This window comes from Scylla paramamosain, chromosome 3 (genome assembly GCF_035594125.1).
Source record: "Scylla paramamosain isolate STU-SP2022 chromosome 3, ASM3559412v1, whole genome shotgun sequence".
NCBI lineage: Eukaryota > Metazoa > Arthropoda > Malacostraca > Decapoda > Portunidae > Scylla > Scylla paramamosain.
In genome coordinates, this window is record NC_087153.1 from 22,643,891 (window position 1) to 22,664,586 (window position 20,696).

The 20,696-nt window shown below is 39.3% G+C and overlaps 1 protein-coding gene across 32 annotated transcripts in view; it reads right to left on the bottom strand.

Annotated features, from left to right (window-relative positions):
• The window catches only part of LOC135092846 (ubiquitin-associated protein 2-like), a 138,828-nt gene that overhangs the window by 91,681 nt on the left and 26,451 nt on the right, over nucleotides 1-20,696 (bottom strand). For 17 of the 32 annotated variants that reach the window (XM_063991799.1, XM_063991773.1, XM_063991777.1 and 14 more), the window contains exons 4-8: nucleotides 18,435-18,568; nucleotides 11,048-11,262; nucleotides 3,393-4,103; nucleotides 2,131-2,279; nucleotides 1,529-1,771 (exon numbers count right to left, since the gene is read on the bottom strand). In XM_063991799.1, the coding sequence (XP_063847869.1) occupies nucleotides 1,529-1,771; nucleotides 2,131-2,279; nucleotides 3,393-4,103; nucleotides 11,048-11,262; nucleotides 18,435-18,568 (1,452 nt within the window). Of the gene's footprint in view, nucleotides 1-1,528; nucleotides 1,772-2,127; nucleotides 2,280-3,392; nucleotides 4,104-11,047; nucleotides 11,263-18,434; nucleotides 18,569-20,696 lie in introns of all 32 variants that reach the window. The other 15 variants (XR_010263145.1, XM_063991784.1, XM_063991770.1 and 12 more) reach the window with 1 other exon arrangement.

Here is a 20,696-nt window from a genome sequence, read left to right on the forward strand (position 1 = left end):
AAGACACTTAGGGTCATCGACAGAAAGGAAGTCCGACCTGGGGACATTTATGGTCCCCTCCCCAGATGAGGACTCCGAGGCTGGTGTAGAAGTCGCCATGATGATTTTAAAATTTCTGAGAGAAGGGTGTGTGTGTTATTAGGTGCTTGTAGTTTTGTGTGGAGGAAGAGAGTTGATTTTAAAGGGCAGGCTGTGACTGTCCCCTTGTGTTGTGAGACACAAAGGGAAACGTTCAGTGAGGTCACAGCTGGGTTTAATGATAAGTTCACAGCATCCACTGAACAGTGCTTTAGACCTCACTGGAAGTAATTATCGTTTCGGCAGGCATCTACTGCCTCCTCCTCTGATACTAATATCATTGTATCCCATAAATATCTTAGTTCTTTACCTTGCAAAATGCTAAACTAAACAAACTGAATGAATGATTACCACCAATAAATTAAAACTAGACCTTGATAAAACCCATTATATATATACTTCTTCCAATGTAACCCCAACTACCCTCTCCCCCACCTCTACACTGGCAATACACCAATTACGTTCATGGAAACTACCAAGTTCCTTTGAGTCTTAATTGATTATAAATTATCCTGGAAAGAGCATATCAATAAGTTAAATATCAAGCTCTCCAAATTATGTGGCATCATATTCCATATTAAACAATGGTTAATCCCAGTAGCCCTGAAATGTACATATTACTTCCTCATTTATCCCTACCTCAAGTGTGGTGTAGTATTGTTAGGTTATACATACCACACATCTCAAACCATTACTAACCATGCAAACATATGTATTTTAAGAACAATTACTTTTGCAAATAGATTTGATTGAACTACAACCATATTCCATGAACAAATTTTCAAATATATCCATATATTTTGTATCCATATATATATATATATATATATATATATATATATATATATATATATATATATATATATATATATATATATATATATATATATATATATATATATATATATATATATATATATAATTTCACTTTATTATTTGTATCCAAAGATGTAAACAGTCTCAAGGTACAATTTTGAGATGTTCCAGTACAGGTATAACACTAGAGGACAGCACAGTATGATGGCCCTGTGCTGTGGAACTTCCTCTCTGCCTCCCTCAAGCAAACAACCAATTTAAATGTCTTCAAATTCTGCCTGAAAAGATTCATATTTGAACAGTAACTGTACACCCACTTAAAAGAATTGTACCTTGTAGACCTTTATAAGTTTGAATATTATATATGATTTTTTTATGTTTCTTAAAATTTTCACATGCTAAGTTTACTTTACTAAACATCCAATTGTATCTTCATAAGCTCAGATCTGGGTAAAAGCTCCAGCTTATCAGACCTATAAATTACAATTTTCTTGTTACACAAATGTAATTTTAATATTAAATCAAATATATTTGACGACATATTCACTCACTCATTATTGCAAACACACACCAAGCAGTGCAAAATCAGCAATGCCCACTTGCACAATCAAAAGTAAAAAACAGGAGAGCCAACCTTTTGTGTCTGTGGTAGCGAAGATGATAGTGATGCAGAGGTGAGATCTTTGGTGGCCGGGGGTGTGGAAGAGGTTGGGTCACAGGCATTAACAGGAGTGGTACTGACAAGACCAGTTGCACTTGAGCTGGTCTTCACCTCAGCAGTGAAGTCCAGAGTCTCAGTCCCAAACTCCAAGCCACTGAACTGCACATCAAGTGCAGCCATAGCATCCTCTGGCATCTCAACAGCAGACAATGGTATCTGAAACCAACAAAAATCATAGCTTGATTAATGAGTGCTACATAACCTACAATTATGCACATCACTTAGATTATAATACCTACTTATTTAGTTCAATAGCACTACATTAAGACTAAACAGAAATGGAGGGAATACAATTCTATGGCTCTATATAACTCGAGTATTCTAAGAGAGTAAAGAATTATTTTTTTTTTCGCTGGTGTGGCTACATCTTACACTCACTAAGAAATATGCAAATAAAAACCTTTCACAGATATGAAGAAGGTAAACTAGCTAGCTAGTAAATAATCCACAAGAGGTGATGAAAATGTAGAGGAGGACACTTGTGATGCAGCACACAAGACACAAGCCCCCACCACCTTGGACGCCTGGGGTATCCGAGGTCTCTGCGTCTTTGGCCGCGACGGAAGGCAAGAAGTCACTGTAGGTATGGTGACCCCTTTGTTCAACACACTGCTGCTGTTGCTAATACTGCTTGCCAGGCTACTCGTTACCACACTATGCAGACCTACAAGGAAGATGGAAAATCATTAGTATGGAGAAACACCATGCAAAAGTACTATGCATGCATTTCCACCATAATTTTTCATATATATATATATATATATATATATATATATATATATATATATATATATATATATATATATATATATATATATATATATATATATATATATATATATATTATATGAGGCGCGCGGCGCAACAACGACGTAACCGTGAAATTTGAGATTTCGTGTTTTTGCCTGCTCCGTGTGGTAGAAGGGTGTAAAAGTCTCGTGGTGATGTCGGCCAAGTCATATTCGACCATCTAAGCACCTGTACTAAGGCTCAAAGTCGAGCGTAGTGCGGAGAAAATTTCTCTGGACTAACATCTCGAAAGCGGTACAACAACGACGCAACCTGCTCCTCCCAGCCTCACGTGCGTATGGCCAATCAGCGGCGCGGTTGCAGCCGCCTGGCGCGGGCGAGCCAATCACAGCACCGCTGCCATGTTTACCAGCGCCGTTGCCATGGTGACAACACACTCACCATGTGCTCATCCACTCTGCCCTTTAACACGCCCGAGCACAGACGCACACTCGGAAAAAAATTCATAAAAAATTTATTTATGTACCAATCTTCATGAAACTTTCACCTAATACTATGTGTAATAGGCTCTAACACATTATTAACAAATGAAAACAATATCGGGAAAAAAAATTATTACCTACGGTATACGCGTTAATTAACGCGTAAGTCATCCACCCAAAATCGTCACCTATCACTTCGAAACCTACATCCCCAAACAGAACTACCCAAGACCTTTCAAATGATGTATAATACTTACTTATTTAAGGGTATCCTATTGTGCGCAATCAGTGTTTAACTTTGAGCGCGTTTTTCTCGAAACTTCCATTTCTCGGTTACGTCGTTGTTGCACCGTGCGCCTGATATATATATATATATATATATATATATATATATATATATATATATATATATATATATATATATATATATATATATTTCACCTACATGGTGAAAACTATTAATCATATCATATACAGATACCAGTTAGAGGATTAAAAAAAATATTTATCACCTCAGAAAAAAACAAACAAGCCCAGCAACTAACCTGAGCTGGAGAAGATGGTTGGAGGCAGCTGCACTGTAGAAGCTGAATATGGAGTTGGTGCAGAGGATGATGGCAGTGGTGCTGTGGCTGATACCCCTACAGATCCCACAAGAGTGCCAGCCTTTAGACTTTCACCGACATTGGTGCTGAGGCCACTGAGGATACTGTGCTGCCCACCAACACTTAGGCCAGGGGCTGGAGACACCAGAGAAGCTCCTCCCCCTCCCCTGCTGCCTCCACCACCACCATTGTTTGCACTATTGTTGCTCCCTAGAGGAGTGGAGGACACCAGGCCACTCAAGGTAGACTGAGGAGCTGCCTTCTGTAAAAAGGCAGCCAAGTCCATAGTCTGGGGCTGAGTGATGGAGGCAGTGGACGCCGTGGCTGAAGAAAATGTTGGTGCTGCAGTGGAGGCAAAGGTAGACACCACGGTGGAAGAGGAAGGCGGCGAAGAAAAGGCTGGTGCTGTCGCCGGAGGAAAGGCCTGTGGTGGTGAGGAGACAAAGGCCTGCGTTGGAGCCAGAGACACTGTGGAGCTGGCTGAGGTAGCCCCCACAGAGATGGTCTCAACCAGAGTCTCAGACAGAGATGGAGTCAGAACAGCAGCACTTGCACTGCTTGATGGGCCAAACACCGTTGTCTGCTCAAGTGAGCCAGTCCACTCACCATCCCAGTCATCCGAGGCTGCTGTGGGTTCATCATCCCAGTTGTCTATGACAGAAAGAATTAAACATTTAGTTAAGGACAATGGAAATAATCAATGGGTTGGTAGAATGATATAGTTTTTTTCTTATCAATTTATTACTCTCATACAGAGACAAACATAGTATGAGAAATAGTACTTAATTACAGAAGCATCATGACATGCAGGACACACAAGAATATGTACAGGAAAGCTGAATGCTAATCCCACTAAAGTGGTGAAATAATAATGCAGGTCAGAGGAAAACTGAACACTAATCACACCAAAGTGGTGGAATAATAATCCAGAGATTCAGGAAACAAAAAAAAATCTGATGATGCCCATACAATTAACAGAAACAAAAACATCTAATGAGGACTCATGTCACACAGGACACAATAGTTTAGACATAATGAATGTTAATATTCACCAAAGTGTGGGGGAGATAAGAAGTGGCATAACGTGCTCCTTCTTAACTCCACTAGTCTATTTATTCTCCTTTCTAACCCTTGGTAACTGCCACATTGCATTGGGTTATGTTGTTTAGAGCAAAGCACACATTTCTTCTCTGTTGGAGTTTTAGGTCTTGCTCCTGCCCTGTTGTTATATTTAGTATGAGGTGGTATCTCTGGCTTCTTATTAACGGTAGAAAAGGTACCTATTGTTTCAGTGTCCCAATAACTGGCTTGGTTTTACTGACTGGGCAATAGTTGGTTTTGGATTCACCTCCTTTCATTTTATAGGGTTGGGTCTTATTCACCCATTCATGTTAAGTTTTGTTATTTGAATCTGGTTTTCTTGATAAGATGTCTCATCATTACTTATATTCTTACAAATTTCCAGCAATGACTCCATCTATTTTCTTAAATGTGAAATGGTTGTTTTGGTATTTTAAGTACAGCATTTCTAGTGTTTTCTTATTTAACTTCCTTTGCATTATCTTTATGAGCCAGGATGCTTCCTCAATGTTATTATTTAACTTTAGAGATACTAATATGCTATTAACACTTATCTTGAAAAATTGTAAATTCTTGTAATTATGATTAGGGGAGGTTAAATCTAGGAGTTTATAGACCAGCTTGGTGGTTATTTACTCATTATCATCATAATTCTCTCTCAGCAACTTGGTAGTAATGTTAGATATTATTAAGTAGTAATGTTAAGATATTATTAAGTAGGCAATACCCTTTAGTTGACTGAACAGATAGGAGAACTTATTTATCTCGACAATATCTTTTCTTTGATGTATTAATCCTTTATATTTATCCCAAAATGAAAGCCACTCAGTTTGTTTCCTGAAAACTCTGGCAATGTTATAGCTGGTAATGTTATATTAAGCTGGCCTTTCATTGTGGTAGTAGGAGGGGTGTTGTTAATTAAATTACCTCTCAATAGTTCTATTTGATCTTCAAAATTTTGTTAACTGTTCACCATAATTTGTTTCTTGTTGTTCATATTCTGAAATAATTCGGTCATAGACTTCAGAATCTTCCTCAGTTAACAATTTAGCTTCTAATTAGTTTAGTTTGATAGCTACTCCATTTTCCCCATAGAGATTTTATTACCCTCTGTAATTAATTGGTCACCACCTATTAGCTCATTACCTTTAATAGTTCTTGTTAACCAACCTTTCTTTGTTGCCAAGATTTCCTTAAAATTTTAACAAACATGATTGTGGATTTAATTCTAAGTTGTTCTTATTTGCTAGTTGAGTAGTCGCCTGTTAACCCACCTGCTATTTTGTTGTGGCTTGTTTTGCCTAACACCCCCAGTTCAACTGAAATCAATAGGTGTTTATTATACTTTCAGGTTGAGTTTTAGTTTAGTAATTTGTCCTAAATGCCTCTGAGTGTTATACATCAGTTTTCAGTTTATGAACTCTGATGTAACGAGAGACATATCCTCTACCTATACAGTTCCAGTGCACATCATCCCTTGCCAGATATTGAGATATTTCTAGGTTCTCCTTGCACCATGTAACAACCTCTAAGGATCAGTGGCTTTGTATTTGTCTAATTATGCCTTTAGTGTGTTCCTTTATGTCCCTGGAGTCTGTTTCCCAGTTTACATAATTGCTACCCAGGAACAATATGGTTACTGTAATTGACTGCTTATAAGATGCACCTCAGTTTGGGCAGGCATTAGAGAGAGAGAGAGAGAGAGAGAGAGAGAGAGAGAGAGAGAGAGAGAGAGAGAGAGAGAGAGAGAGAGAGAGAGAGAGAGAGAGAGAGAGAGAGAGAGAGAGAGAGAGAGAGAGAGAGAGAGAGAGAGAGAGAGGTGGGTGGGTTTAAGCTCTGAATATGAAGTGAAGGGTTTCATCTAACATTTGAAGCCCTCTCATATGCATTCAGATCTTTATTAGATCATAAGATTTTACATTTAAAAATTTTAATACCTGCTAGGACCTACCAACAAGTCCTTAGACCAATCCTGCTGCGAGATGTAAAGAAATATGACATAGGCAGTGACATTGTCAGAGCCCATGGGGGTAATAAAGTCTGTGCCTCATATCTTTTTATGATCATTCTACATGTAATTCTAGTTGTAAGAATTTACTACATTTTTTAAACATAAGGATGTGAAAATAGATTTACCTTGTTCTCCAGAACGTATTTTTATTTGAAATTTTCAGTACATTTCTAAAACAAAAGAAAGTGTGAAAATAAATTTGTTCTATTCATATCATACCTCAAGGAATAATGGCATCATACTAAGGAATGCAGTGAATCTTGCACGTGTCACCAGGTTTGGTGTGTAACCAACTGAGTTTGTTTTCGTACATGCAATGTAAGTGGTCACTTAATTTCTCCCTGACTGGTGTTATTTTATGTGAATTTCCAGTAAGTATGACCTGTTATACATTGCTACCTTGCAAAAAGAGTTGTTTTTGCAGTGTAGAAGTGATCATCAATGTTTACATGTGCAAACATATTTAGGGTTTGATTTAAGGACCACTGATGGTGCTCCATGGTCTCCATCACTTGACAGGCACTGTGGGACAGGACAATGCCATAGACATACCACTAACCACTGGCCCAAAGCTGAACCTTTGTCTTATAAGACACAGGCTTATTTTCGGAGACTTTTTGGGGAAAAAAAAAGTCACGTCTTATAAGCCATCAAATACAGTAATTCATGAGGCCACTCTAGCACCTGATTTAATCTCCTATCATCAAAGTCTTAATTTCACATTCAATAATAGATGGAATTGCCATGGGAGTATTGCTGTGACCTATTAGTGCCACACAAAACATCTGATAGGAAGCTTCTGGAACCTTCAGTAATCTCAAGAAAACTGTCTTCCTCATCTTCCTCATTCAGGATACCAAAATATTTATGATGTGAGAATTATCTGACTAGCTCACTCACCCATCACTAAATATAATCATAACTGATAACTTATCTGTGGTTTATGTGACTGGGAAGATGGTGACGGCCAGGGGTGAGTTGTAATCGGCTTGTTGGGTGTGTTTCATACCCAAGACATCTTCCTTGAGATATCCAATGGTTCTGAGCTTTTAAGTTTTTTCTTAACTTAGTGAATTTAACTACAGAAAACCAGTAGAGTGGCAAGAATGCATCTTAATTGGACTGTTTATCTACTGGCGTCCAGATGGTGACTACTACCAAGGCAGGCAGACTTACTGCCTCCTGGCTTCCTTGCCATTTCATAAAACAAAAACTATATGCATTTTGCATACTTCTACCTCCCATTGCCAAAATGCATATTTGCCATAACAAATGCTACGTTGGAACAGATCAGTTCATTGTCACATACCCTACTGTATATATATGTATGTATGTATGTATGTGTGTGTGTGTGTGTGTGTGTGTGTGTGTGTGTGTGTGTGTGTGTGTGTATATATATATATATATATATATATATATATATATATATATATATATATATATATATATATATATATATATATATATATATATATATATATATATATATATATATATATATATATATATATATATATATATATATATATATATATATATATATAGTCACTGAGACTTCATTGGTTGTTTAAATTTTCAAAATACCCGTGCTAGTAACAGTTCACTGCAGGTACTTTAAATACAATTATTATATATCTGGCATCTCAGCCTCAGTGCTTGAGATGACGTACAGAGGCAAGAAGAAATGACAGTTGCTTATCACAGCAGTCAAAGGGGGTGTACTTACTGACATCTTCCACCAATCCCCTTACCACTAAGCTTCCATTTACATTGCTGTTCAGCTCTCTAACTTGACAATGACTACAAAATGTTGTCATGGGATGACATCATAGCCATCATGTCACTTCACAAGGCTGGACATTCTATTCTGGCTATCTCTGAGCAGACTGATGTCAGTGTCTGCCAAATTCAAAGATACATGAAACAGATAATGGAAGGAGACAATAACACAGTACCACAGAAGAAAAAAACAACCAGGAAAGACCCACAAAACTTCCCTTCAAACTCTGAGATTGGTACACCATAAACTAGAATACAGTCCCTGAGTATCAACCAGAAAAATAGAAGAAAACTGAAGATTGCTGGGTTATGTGTCTGTTAGGACAGTGTCTTGCCGCATCCATGATAACCTAAGCTACTGCAGCACTGCAGTGCTGCACAAACCTGTGGTCTTTATGGCACAGCAGAAGAGGCTTGCTTTCTGCAACAAACACAAGACCTGGACTCTCAAGCAGTGGCATGGTGTACTATGGAACAAAAAGGCAAGATTTTCAGCCAGCTTTCAGAGTCGTGTGCACCAACATCCTGGCAGCAACTCCATTGACCCACACTACACTTATCCGGCTGTCAAATTCCTTGATTTGTTGATGCTGTGGAGCTGCTTCACTTATCATGGTGTGGGAAGCTTTCTAGTGCAACCCAAAAACACCATAATGAATCAGGGGAACTACCTGGAACTTCTCTGTGACCATTTACCAGGGTCTTTCAAGAGATGCCATAACACCACTTTTATGTAGGACAGCTCCCTGTCATACTTCCATGTCAGTGAAGCAGCGGGTCATTCTTTGATGCTGGGTAAAGATACTGGGAAAATGCAGTTGTGGAGTAGTGATAGCATCATGGGTCACTGAGAAAACCATCAGGATTACTTCCAAAATCACAAAAACTGTTTGTTTACATTGAGGCTCTTCAACAGGATAACATTTACCTTATTTTCAAAGACTGAGTTACCGTCTTACCCACTGCCTCTCCTCCAAATACATAAAAATTAGGGAAATACTTACAGAAACTATAAATTAGTAATAAACAGCAGCTTTTACTTTGTCTTTTAGTATTTGAAATCAAGTAACTTTGCTTGAGAAATTAATTACGGTACAGCAACCAAAGCAATTATGAGTCCAAATTTTTTTCAAAAACTGATTTGTTCAGTAAGTGAGGTTCCACTGTGTGTATATATATATATATATATATATATATATATATATATATATATATATATATATATATATATATATATATATATATATATATATATATATATATATATCACCTTCAGTATCCTTCATACTCCCAGTCAATCTCTCTCACTCAACCTTACTTAACACACACAGATCCACAACCTCCCCATTTCTTTGATGTAAAGGCAGAGGCAGAGCTTTTGTTATCTGAAAATGCAGTTGCAGATATTGATGCAGATCTTTTTGTTGTATTAAAATGCATATGCAGATAGTAATGCAGATAGTATTTTCACCACAAATGCTCTTTGGATTCAGAGGCACAAATTTACATGACACAGAGGCTAACTCTTCATACCTTAAAGATACACAGAGTGGCAAGAAAAACTAGAGGCTAACTCTTCATACCTTAAAGATATCGAGTGGCAAGAAAAACTATCACCTCTGTTTAATGCACTTATACTAACATTTTTTCTTTCATGTCCCACAAGTGAAGTATCTTACGACATGAGTGGAGCAGTGATACTTAGCTTCATTTGCATAGATATTTCCAGAGATACCTTTCAGATATCTTGTTATCCCAAATGTTCTACTAGACAGATGTTTGTACATAAGGTAAAGTGTATGTGAGTGGTGTGAGATTGATTTCGATGTTATTAAAACCAGCCACTGATAGTATTCAACCATATGAATCCAATTTCTACTGTGTCCATATGCCAAACTTTAACATCACTTCCCCTAACAATTTTGATTAACCCCTTTGTTACCAATGAGTTACTATAGTATTTCATGGAAAATTTTCTCTGAGGGACCAATGAATAACCCCTGTAAATCACTGCATAACTGGCAATACACAAGGCTTCATTTGATCAGTTTGTATGATTTTTATTATTCAAAATAACAAATTGAAAAACTGGCAATTTATCATACATTGTATTTCAAGGCAGGGGCATGGGGTGGGTGGTGATGCCACACAGTGAGTGATTAACATGTGCTATACCAAATTGTCTTAATCTGTCTAAAAGCAAGCAAGAGTAAGTGATTCTTGAAATCAAGTAGTAAGGGGTCAGATAATAATGAAATTCGATCAGATGCCATCATAAGAATATAAGAAAATAAGGGAAAGCTTCAAGAAGCCATCAGGCCTGCATGTGGCAAGTCCCTATATGGAACATACTCACCTATTTCTGCCTTTAATCCCTATTCATAAATTTGTCTAATCTTCTTTTAAAGCTCCTTAATGACTCAGCACTATCAACCTGATTATTGAGTCCATTCCATTCATCTACCATGTGACTTGAATGGAGAATATTTGCCAAAGAATAAAAGCAAGGTGAGCATTGACAAGAAAATGAGTAATGATGCCAAAACACCACCATCATCACTCCATGCATCCCACTTTACAATTGTTTTTATTTCATATAATATGCATCTTTGGGAACAAATTTTATCTGAATACATAAAATCAGGAGAAGCATGGGAGATGGGGGGGTTAGGATCATACATTCAGTAGCAGAGGGAGTTAAGGAGGTGCATACAGTGTTACTTACCTATCTTGAGACTGTTTTGGGTGGTCTTGTCATCACTGGGAGGGCCCCAGGTGTCAATGGATTCAGGGAAGCTGGGAGCCTGCCTGTTCTGGAATGTTCGTGGGCCCATGGATGAGCCCCGGCCCCGTCCTCCTCTACCCCTAGTTGCTGCTGTCCCATTGGTCAGCCTGCCACGCCGTGTGCTGTCGCCACGGCCAGGACCTTCAAAGTTTTCACTGCAAGTGTCATAATGGTGGTTAATAAAAAACAACATCCAACCTGGTAAAGAAAACTATATGAATATCATCAACCTCAATGAGGACACAAAGTGTGTTGGGATGTTAAGCCAGATGTCATGTTACACAAAGTTTGGCATGTACCTGCTGTGAAAGGACACAGCCTAAACTATGTTACACAAAGTTTGGCATGCACCTGATGTGAAAGGAGACAGCCTAAACTATGTTACACAAAGTTTGGCATGCACCTGATGTGAAAGGAGACAGCCTAAACCATCTCCACCAGGATCTAAATCTGAGTTCTCTCAATTGTGAATCATATAAACATCAGCAGAATAACTAATACAATGGACTGAAGCTCAAGTCTTGTACACTTATTCATCAATAATTTGGAAATTGTAATGTTAACTCTTTAATATACAATCTGGTGGTCTCTTTTTCTCCAAGAAGAGAAATGCACTACCCATCACATGCCAATAGCCCCACTGCATGGAGGACAACATGGCTTTGGGTAGAGAGAGGGATCCACCTTGCCCCAGAGGGGAACAGGTTGCAGTCAAATGAACTCTCTAAATACAAACAACATAAATACTCGTACAGTCATTGAACACCGATCTAGCATCACAGTGTCACAATCTACTTGGTGAGTGGGTTTTACATAAGACTTCTCGGCAAACAGAAAATGGGTTGGGTCAAATTGACTTATTGGCATCTCAAGTGCATCTCTTCTCACTGATATCCATAGCAACAATGACCAGTATTAACTTCCAGAGTCAGTATTTACTGTGTCTTTTGTGATGTGTAATTCAGCTTTGAAAAGCATTTTGTTTGTGGTGTTTGTAATGATGCAGACCATACTCAGTGCAGCAAGAAATGTACGATAGGATAGAGCACCTGGTTTGACCTGAATTCCCCCACTGCTGCCATTCTCCACAGATCACCGGCTTGCCTTCTTTCTCCAACCCTGTTCCACCTCTTTACTCTGTCTCTGTCTTTCTTTCTCTCTGTTTCTATATAAACTGGTGTACTTCCAAAATTATTTTCTGAAATTATTCTAACTTTTGTTCCACACCACCATTAAGGTAAAAATCAAGGCACATTTTCTGTATAAACGCTTCCCCCCATCCTAAACATGGCATATGAGGAGTGGAGGGCAACCTTGCTGCTACCTCGACCTGACCTATACTCACCAGTGGTCCTGCCCTCACACATGCACATTCTCTCTATGGACCGTTTCCCTGCTTCAAGCTCGCCATATGGCCACCTTCACAGCCAAGCTAAGGCAGTTATCTACAATGTGAACAGGTACTTCTTGGAAGAAAAGGCAAATAGAGCACCTATACTGTCATCCTTAAAAGCAGTTGCCCAGACAGCTATAGCTATAGCCACCAAGACCAATGAAACAACGTCAGAAGAATCTGTGAAGATGAGATGTGTAAAGTCAGAGATATCATTCAATCACAGATCTTGACACACTGGCCTTAATAATGGTGTCAATACAGCAAAACACATTAGAAAATGCAAAACTTCCAGAACCTCAAATGGAGATTCGTTAAAGGAGACAGTGAAGAACCATCTTTTCACAGCCATGATGGTGGCATCCCCACTACTTCCCTTCAGCTGCCATGCTGTAAGAGTCAGACTAGAGTTGAACTGCCTTCATAAAGAAACTGGAAGCTGTGGGATAAAAAATAAAGAGATGCCACCACCATTATAGTGAAAAGACAATTCCTCACTGCCTCCCTGGACGAATTTTTAAATGGGGTTCTGGAAGTTTTGTGTTTATAAATTCGTTTTGCTATATCAGCACCATTCAAGCTCAGCATGAGAAGATCTATGATTGAATGATGTCACTGTGACTGGTCTGCCTCGCAATCATCACTGCAAACACCACTGCGAGAATAGAACATAATGCGTTTCACCCTGAGAACAGAGCCAATCACATCACCAAAGACACAATAAACACTGAAACTAGTAACCTGCTCTGTTCCTATGAGTGTGAGTGAGAAGGAAGGATGCACTTGAGATGCCAACAAGTCAATTAGTCCCTACCCCTTTTTATGCTTGCTGAGCAGCCCAAGTAAAATGTGCTGCCCCAATAGCCTGTGCCATCATGAAGCAAGATTAATGTTCACTGACAACAAAAAAAAGAAAAAAAAAGGCCCACTGAGGGGCTGGTCCCCATACAGACAAAAACATTAAGTCAAAAATATTTGATTGGTTCTTTTGGGCTGTTCGAATTGGGAAGCAATTTATCCCATTCAAATTAATGTTAAAAAAAAAATGCATTCCAAGTCTCAAAATCCCTGTTTTTTTCCATTGTTATGGATTTATGTTGTGCCCTAACATGGAACTGAATGAAAATAACCTAAATCACAGAAAGAGGGAGGGAGGGAGGGAGAGAGAGAGATGGGGGGGTTAGGAAAGATAGAGGGAGAAAGGATATGGGGTGGAGTGAGGGCAGAGAAGGGAGGGGAAGGAATGGGGGTTGACCTATTGGCATTACTTGAACAGATGTTTGTGTTCAAATTGAACAACTGCATTCAAATTGGAGAACAAAATTTGTTCACCAATGCTGTTTGAATTTAGAGTTGTTTGAATTGATAGTCGTTTGAATTACGAGGTATGACTGTATTTTGAATTTTTGTGGCACACTTCCTTTCAATATATTTAGTGATCACTGGTCACCACAAAAACATGAGCAGTGATGACAAGACTCTACAGTGAATTTTTTGTGAGATGAGAGATATGTGGCAGCCCTTGTAACCCGCTGGGTAGAAAAACTACACTACACGTAATAGAAAACAGCATTGGAAGAGAAGAAAACAGAGGTTGTAAAATCAAACTATGGAGCAAAAAAAATTTGGATTTTTGCATAAAGCTGGAATTGGAGGGGGGTATTATTTAGATCTTGGATACATCATGATATACCTATTTGCACATAAATGTGTGTGTGTGTGTGTGTGTGTGTGTGTGTGTGTGTGTGTGTGTGTGTGTGTGTGTGTGTGTGTGTGTGTAATGTAGATGTAACTGGAGAGAGTGCAGATGACAAGGAAATGGAGAAAGAAGAAATGAGAAGGGAACAGATAGATGAAGAATGAAAAGTAGGGGACAGGAAAAAAGAATCCTTATTCTTCAATACCTCCTCTCTCCCTCTATTCTTTTTATACTACTCACCCTTGCTGCTTATATCTACTCTCTCTACTTTCTCCCATCCTCCCCCTTCACCATTCCTTCACTTTCTTGCTCCCTTGTTACAAATTCCCTTTCTCCCTCTAATGCACAATACTTCTCTTCCACTCCAAGTTCCTCTCTCTCTCTCTCTCTCTCTCTCTCTCTCTCTCTCTCTCTCTCTCTCTCTCTCTCTCTCTCTCTCTCTCTCTCTCTCCGTTCCTTTTTCACACGTTCATGAAATCTACAGATTCCTCTCCCTCTCTCCTTCCTTTTTATTTATCTTTTGTCACATTTGATCTCCTAAACTCACATCAATGCTTCTGGTGGAAGCAGTGGCTGCAGTCCACCCTTCTCCTCATTAAGTCACAACACTGTGTATGCCAGTGGCAACAACAGCAGCAGCAGCCAGCCCTTCTCACTAAACTCACATCACTGGGAATAATGGTGGCAGCAGCTGTGACAGCAGCCTGCCCTTCTCGCTAAATTTGCATCACTGTGGGTAGCGAGGCTGGTGCCACCAGCATGCTTGCTCCTTTAGCACAAGTGTTACACTACTCCACATTACTGACTTTTCTGCAGCTTGTCACAACCCATCCCCACATTAGGCTTTAAATTTCCTGCATAAGAGTATGACTTGGAAGCAAACTGACCCTCATGTTAGACACAATTCACATTAAAATACTGCACATTAGAGGCAACCTGACTTAGTTAACCCATATTGCTTCACACAAAATAACTCAAATACATGCTGCGATCAATTTTCAAATATTTTCTTTTATATAAAATGTTAAAATAACATAAAATGAAGGTACAGAATGAAAAAGTACTTGATACAATATAATTCATCCACAGCATGAAAAACAAACAACATTGCCAGAACACCCCCAAGCACTCAGTAAGATTACAGTTATGGAGGAAGTGGGGATGGCTCCTAGTCATCCCTAGACAGCAAAAATATAAGGCATACAGCAAGACATAATAAAAACAATGATGTAGTCCAGCACAAATCCTATTACATGGTTTCCAATTGCCCCCAACTACTAATGAAGATTATGTGTGGCTGGTTTAGTGAGCAGAAGGAAAGAGAGTGAATAGATGAGAAGAAAGATGAGATGTTGGAAAGGATAATGTGAGATTAAACAGCAAATACATGTGGTGTACAGTACTTCCAGTGAGGTCTAAAGCACTGGATCAGGGGGTGCTGTGAACCTATCATTAAACCCAGCTGTGACCTCACTGAATGTTTTGTTTCCCTTTGTGTCTCACAACACAAGGGGGCAGTCATAGCCTGCCTTCTAAAGACAACTCTCTTCCTTCACACAAAACTACAAGCACCTAATTACACACACACCCTTCACTCAAAATTATAAATTATCATGGGGACTCCTACACCAGCCTCGGAGTCCCCATCCGGGGAGGGGACCACAAATGTCCCCAGGTCAGACTGCTCTTCTGATATCGACCCTAAGTGCCTTGACATTCCCTCAACTTTTTCTTCATTAACTTTTGCAAAATTTGCAGTCTTAGATCTAATTTTCAATTTGTAGAACACCACCTCTCCTCTAATAAATCTCATCTTCTTTTCCTCACTAAAATACAGGTGTCTTGAGGCAACTGACAGTGGCCCCTTTTCTGTTCCCTCCTACTTTCTCTATCCTCATTTTTAATCCAAACCTGGATGTTATATTTATGTGTACAACAATTTAACCTGCTCTCATGCCCACGCTCTTGAATCTTCTAAGTTTTCCACCATCAGGCTATGACTACAGAGTCACTCTCAAATTAAATCTATCTGTACTGTATACCTGTCACCTAACTCCTCTGACTGAAAGAAATTCTTTGACTATTCCAAAACTTCCAAAGTGGAGCACATTCTGACTCTCTTTCCTTTTGCGGAAATCTCCATTCTTGGAGACTTCAATATTCACCACCAGCTTTGGCTGGTGGTGAACAATGAAGCCCTCACTGGCCTTAAGCCTCAGAAGGCTTAATGGACCTGATGGGGTCCTTCCTATTGTTCTCCAAAACTGTGCCTCCATGCTTGCACCTTGCCTTGTCAAACTCTTTCAATTCTGTCAACATCTACCTTTCCTTCTTGCTGGAAGTTTGCCTACATACAGTCTGTTCCTAAAAAGGGTGACCATTCTAATCCCTCAAACTACCATCCTATTGCTTTAATTTCCTAGCTTATCTATCCTCAACAGGAAGATTCTTAAACATCTATCGCTTTGCAAGCTTCTATCTGATCACCAGTATGGGTTCCGTCAAGGCCACTCTACTGGTGATCTTCTGGCTTTCCTTACTGAGTCTTGCTCATCTTCTTTTAAATATTTTGATGAAACTTTTGCTGTTGCCTTGGATATATCAAAAGCTTTTGATAAAGTCTGGCACAAAGCTTTGATTTCCAAACTACCCTCCTACAGCTTCTATCCTTCTCTCTGTAACTTCATCTCAAGTTTCCTTTCTGACCATTCTATTGTTGCTGTAGTAGACAGTCACTGTTCTTCTCCTAAATCTATTAACAGTGGTGTTCCTCAGGGTTCTGTCTTGTCACCCACTCTCTTCCTATTATTAATCAATGACTTTCTAAACCAAACTTCTTGTCCTATCCACTCCTATGCTGATGATACCACCCTGCACTTTTTCACGTCTTTTCATCAGAGACATCCAACCCTTCAGGAAGTAAACATTTCACACAGGGAAGCCACAAAATGCCTGACTTCTATCATTCTAAAATTTCTGATTGGGGTAGAGCAAACTTGGTATTGTTCAATGCCTCAAAAACTCATTTCCTCTATCTATAAACTCAACACAACCTTCCAGACAAGTATCCCCTCTTCTTCAATGACACAACTGTCCCCCTCTTCTATACTGAACATCCTCGGTCTGTCCTTTACTTATAATCTGAACTGGAAACTTCACATCTCATCTCTAGCTAAAACAGTTTCTATGAAGTTAGGCATTCTGAGACGTCTCTGCCAGTTTTTCTCATCCCCCCAGCTGGTAACTCTGTACAGGGGCCTTATCCGTCCATGTATGGAGTATGCTTCACATGTCTGGTGGGGGGGTTCCACTCATACCACTCTTCTAGACATGGTGGAATCAAAAATTTTTTCTCATCAACTCCTCTCCTCTAAATGACTGTGTTCAGCCTCTCTCTCATTGCTGCAATGTTGCATCTCTAGCTGTCTCTACCACTATTTTCATGCTATCTGCTCTTCTGATCTTGCTAACTGCATGCCTCCCCTCCTCCCGCAGCCTCGCTGCACAGGACTTTCTTCTTTCTCTCACCCCTATTCTGTCCACCTCTCTAATGCAAGAGTTAACCAGTATTCTCAATCATTCATCCCTTTCTCTAATGAACTCTGAAACTCCCTGCCTGCTTCTGTACTTTCACTTCCTATAACTTGAACTCCTTCAAGAGGGAGGTTTCAAGATTCATCTTTCAATTTTTGACTACCACTTTGGACCTTGTTCTGGGACTGGCATCTCAGTGGGCTTTTTTTTTCAGTTTTTTTTTTGTTGCCCTTGGCCAGTGTCCCTCCTACATAAAAAAAAAAAAAAAAGACACTTCCACAAGCACTTTGCAGTGTTGTATGACAGGGTTTCCCACATACAATCATTGACTTTATCCTGTGGTGATGTGTAGCATAACAGCATTCCCTGCAAACCCCAAACCGCTGTTGACTTGCTTTGTTATGATGTGTGGCATGACAGAGTTTCCTACAAATCTCCAACCAATGTTTTCTTGTCTTGTGGTGATATGTGGCATGACAGGGTTCCCTAGAGATTCCCTCCAACCACTGTTGTCTTGTGGTGCTCTGTGTGGCATGACAGAGTTCCATACAGATACCAACTACAGTTGTCTTGTCTTGTGGAAATGTGTGGCTTTGTGATATGGACAACTGTATCAGAACTATGAAGATAATATTTCTCACTTGGCAACATATGGCCTATTGTATAAGGATGAAAAACACAAGAATGTGACTGACACTCACCTTTCTCGACCACCTCGACCGCTGCCACCACCTCGCCCTCTGAACCTGGGTGGGCCACCACCCCTGGGCCGTGACCCACTGCGCTCCCGAGAATTGACTCGTCGGTTCTCCTTGTTACTCTCAGTTTCAGTGGTCTGCATGGGTTAGAGGGAAAATTACAGTATTAATATGGCTTCCATCCATATCATTCCCGTAACTCTGAAAAGAACTGAAAAACCAGTTTACTTGCAGCAATATAACAAAATAGCCTCTACTTCTTATCCTCTTTGCTTATTTGAGTGCTCACTGTCTACCATCACCTCTTCTATTAAGATCTTCAGTTTTACCCACATATACTTTAATTATGAACTAATTATTCTTCATCCTCTCATTACTGCCATTCCACCTCAGTGAGTTTCTTTTCAATCATTCCACCACTCCATATTTCATTGCTCCCACCATCATATCTTGCAACTTCACATGCCCTTTTGGCCAAGTCATTTCCACAAGATATTCTTGATTGCTGTCCCCTATTCTACATTCATGATCATTATGATTATGTTGCCAGAATACTATTCCCAAACTTTTTTTTTTACATTCATAGACACAATTCTCCTTTTCATAACCTACAAAAGGACACACCAGCCTTTCAGTCTTTTCTCTAGTTTCTCATCCATTTTTTTTTTTTTTGTGTGTGTGTTTGTGTGTGTGTGTGAAAGGGGCATTTACCAAGGACAACAAAAAGCCCACTGAGGTGCCAGTCCCTTAATGTAAAAGGGATCATTCAAAATCAATGAGTTCCACAGTTTACATGAAAAAGGGATGAATGACTGAGAATGCATTAGAGAGGTAGACAGAATATGGATGACAATGTATGAAGTTTTGTGCAGCAAGGTCATGGGAAGAGGAAAGGCATGCAGTTAGTATGATCAGAAAAGCAGTTAGAGTAAAAATAGCAGTAGAAGATAGCAAGAGATGCAACACTGCAGCAATAACAGAGAGGCTGCTACTATAACCAGGCTGAATTGACTCAAGGAGTAAGTTTAGGCAGTATTTTTCACGATGCTTGAAAGGGAAGCTTCACTATGTGAAAGGCTCATGACAGTGGGAGAAGAAACCAAGTGCAAGACCTGGGAAGTTTCAAAGGCTGCTGATATATGTCTCATCAAAATAAATTAATACACTGAGTTCACAAAGTCATCTCTTCCTATGCTCTATTGGAAAGTCTATGAACCTACAGGCATTAACAAGAAATGCAAGGAAGATTTTGTGCAAAAACAATGAGTATAACTGCATCAGTTATGCTAGCTGAATAACATTAGAATGATACCTTATTATACACTGCTGACAAATTAATCTCTGTAGCAGTATAGTGTGTAGCATTCACCAAATGAACCCACAACTTTTATGATGAGGATGTTTACCAGACATGAGAAAGGTTAGGGCACACAGGATAGATGGGAAGGTGTTAGGCTGGATAGGGTCATGGCTTAGCGACAGGCGACAGAGTTGTAATAAATGGCTCAAAATCCGAGTGAGCTCATGTAATTAGTGGGGTGCCACAGGGATCAGTATTAGAGCCATTCTTATTTCTAATATATATCAATGACTTGGATAGTGGAATTTAGTAGTGATGTTTGGTAAATTTGCGGATGACACAAAGATAGGTAGATTAATTAGGTCAGAATCGGATGCCATCGCTTTGCAGGCAGATTTGGATAGGATGAATGAATGGACAGACAGATGGCAAATGCAATTTAATATCAATAAATGCAAAGTACTTAGCGTAGGTAGAGGAAACCCACACAGTAGGTACACATTAAACAACCAAACTCTGGTAGGTACAGGGTACGAGAAAGATTTAAGAGTTATAGTTCGCTCTGAACTCCAGCTAGGAAAACAATGCATAGAGGCCAGAAACAGGGCAAATAGGGTACTAGGATTCATTTTTAGGAGTGTTAAAAGTAGAAGGCTGGAAGTAATACTAAAGTTATACTTGGCGCTGGTCAGACCTCATTTAGACTACGCTGTGCAGTTCTGGTCCCCACATTACAATAAAGATATAGGCCTATTAGAATCAGTACAGAGGAGAATGACTGAAAGGATACAGGGGATGATGAGTATTCCTTACGAGGCAAGACTGAAGTTGTTAAATTTACGTTCTTTTGAGAGACGTAGGTTAAGAGGGGACCTGATAGAAGTCTTTAAGTGGTATAAGGGTTATAACAAGGGAGATGTAAGCAAAATTAGGATCAGCAACCAGGGTAGAACAAGAAATAACGG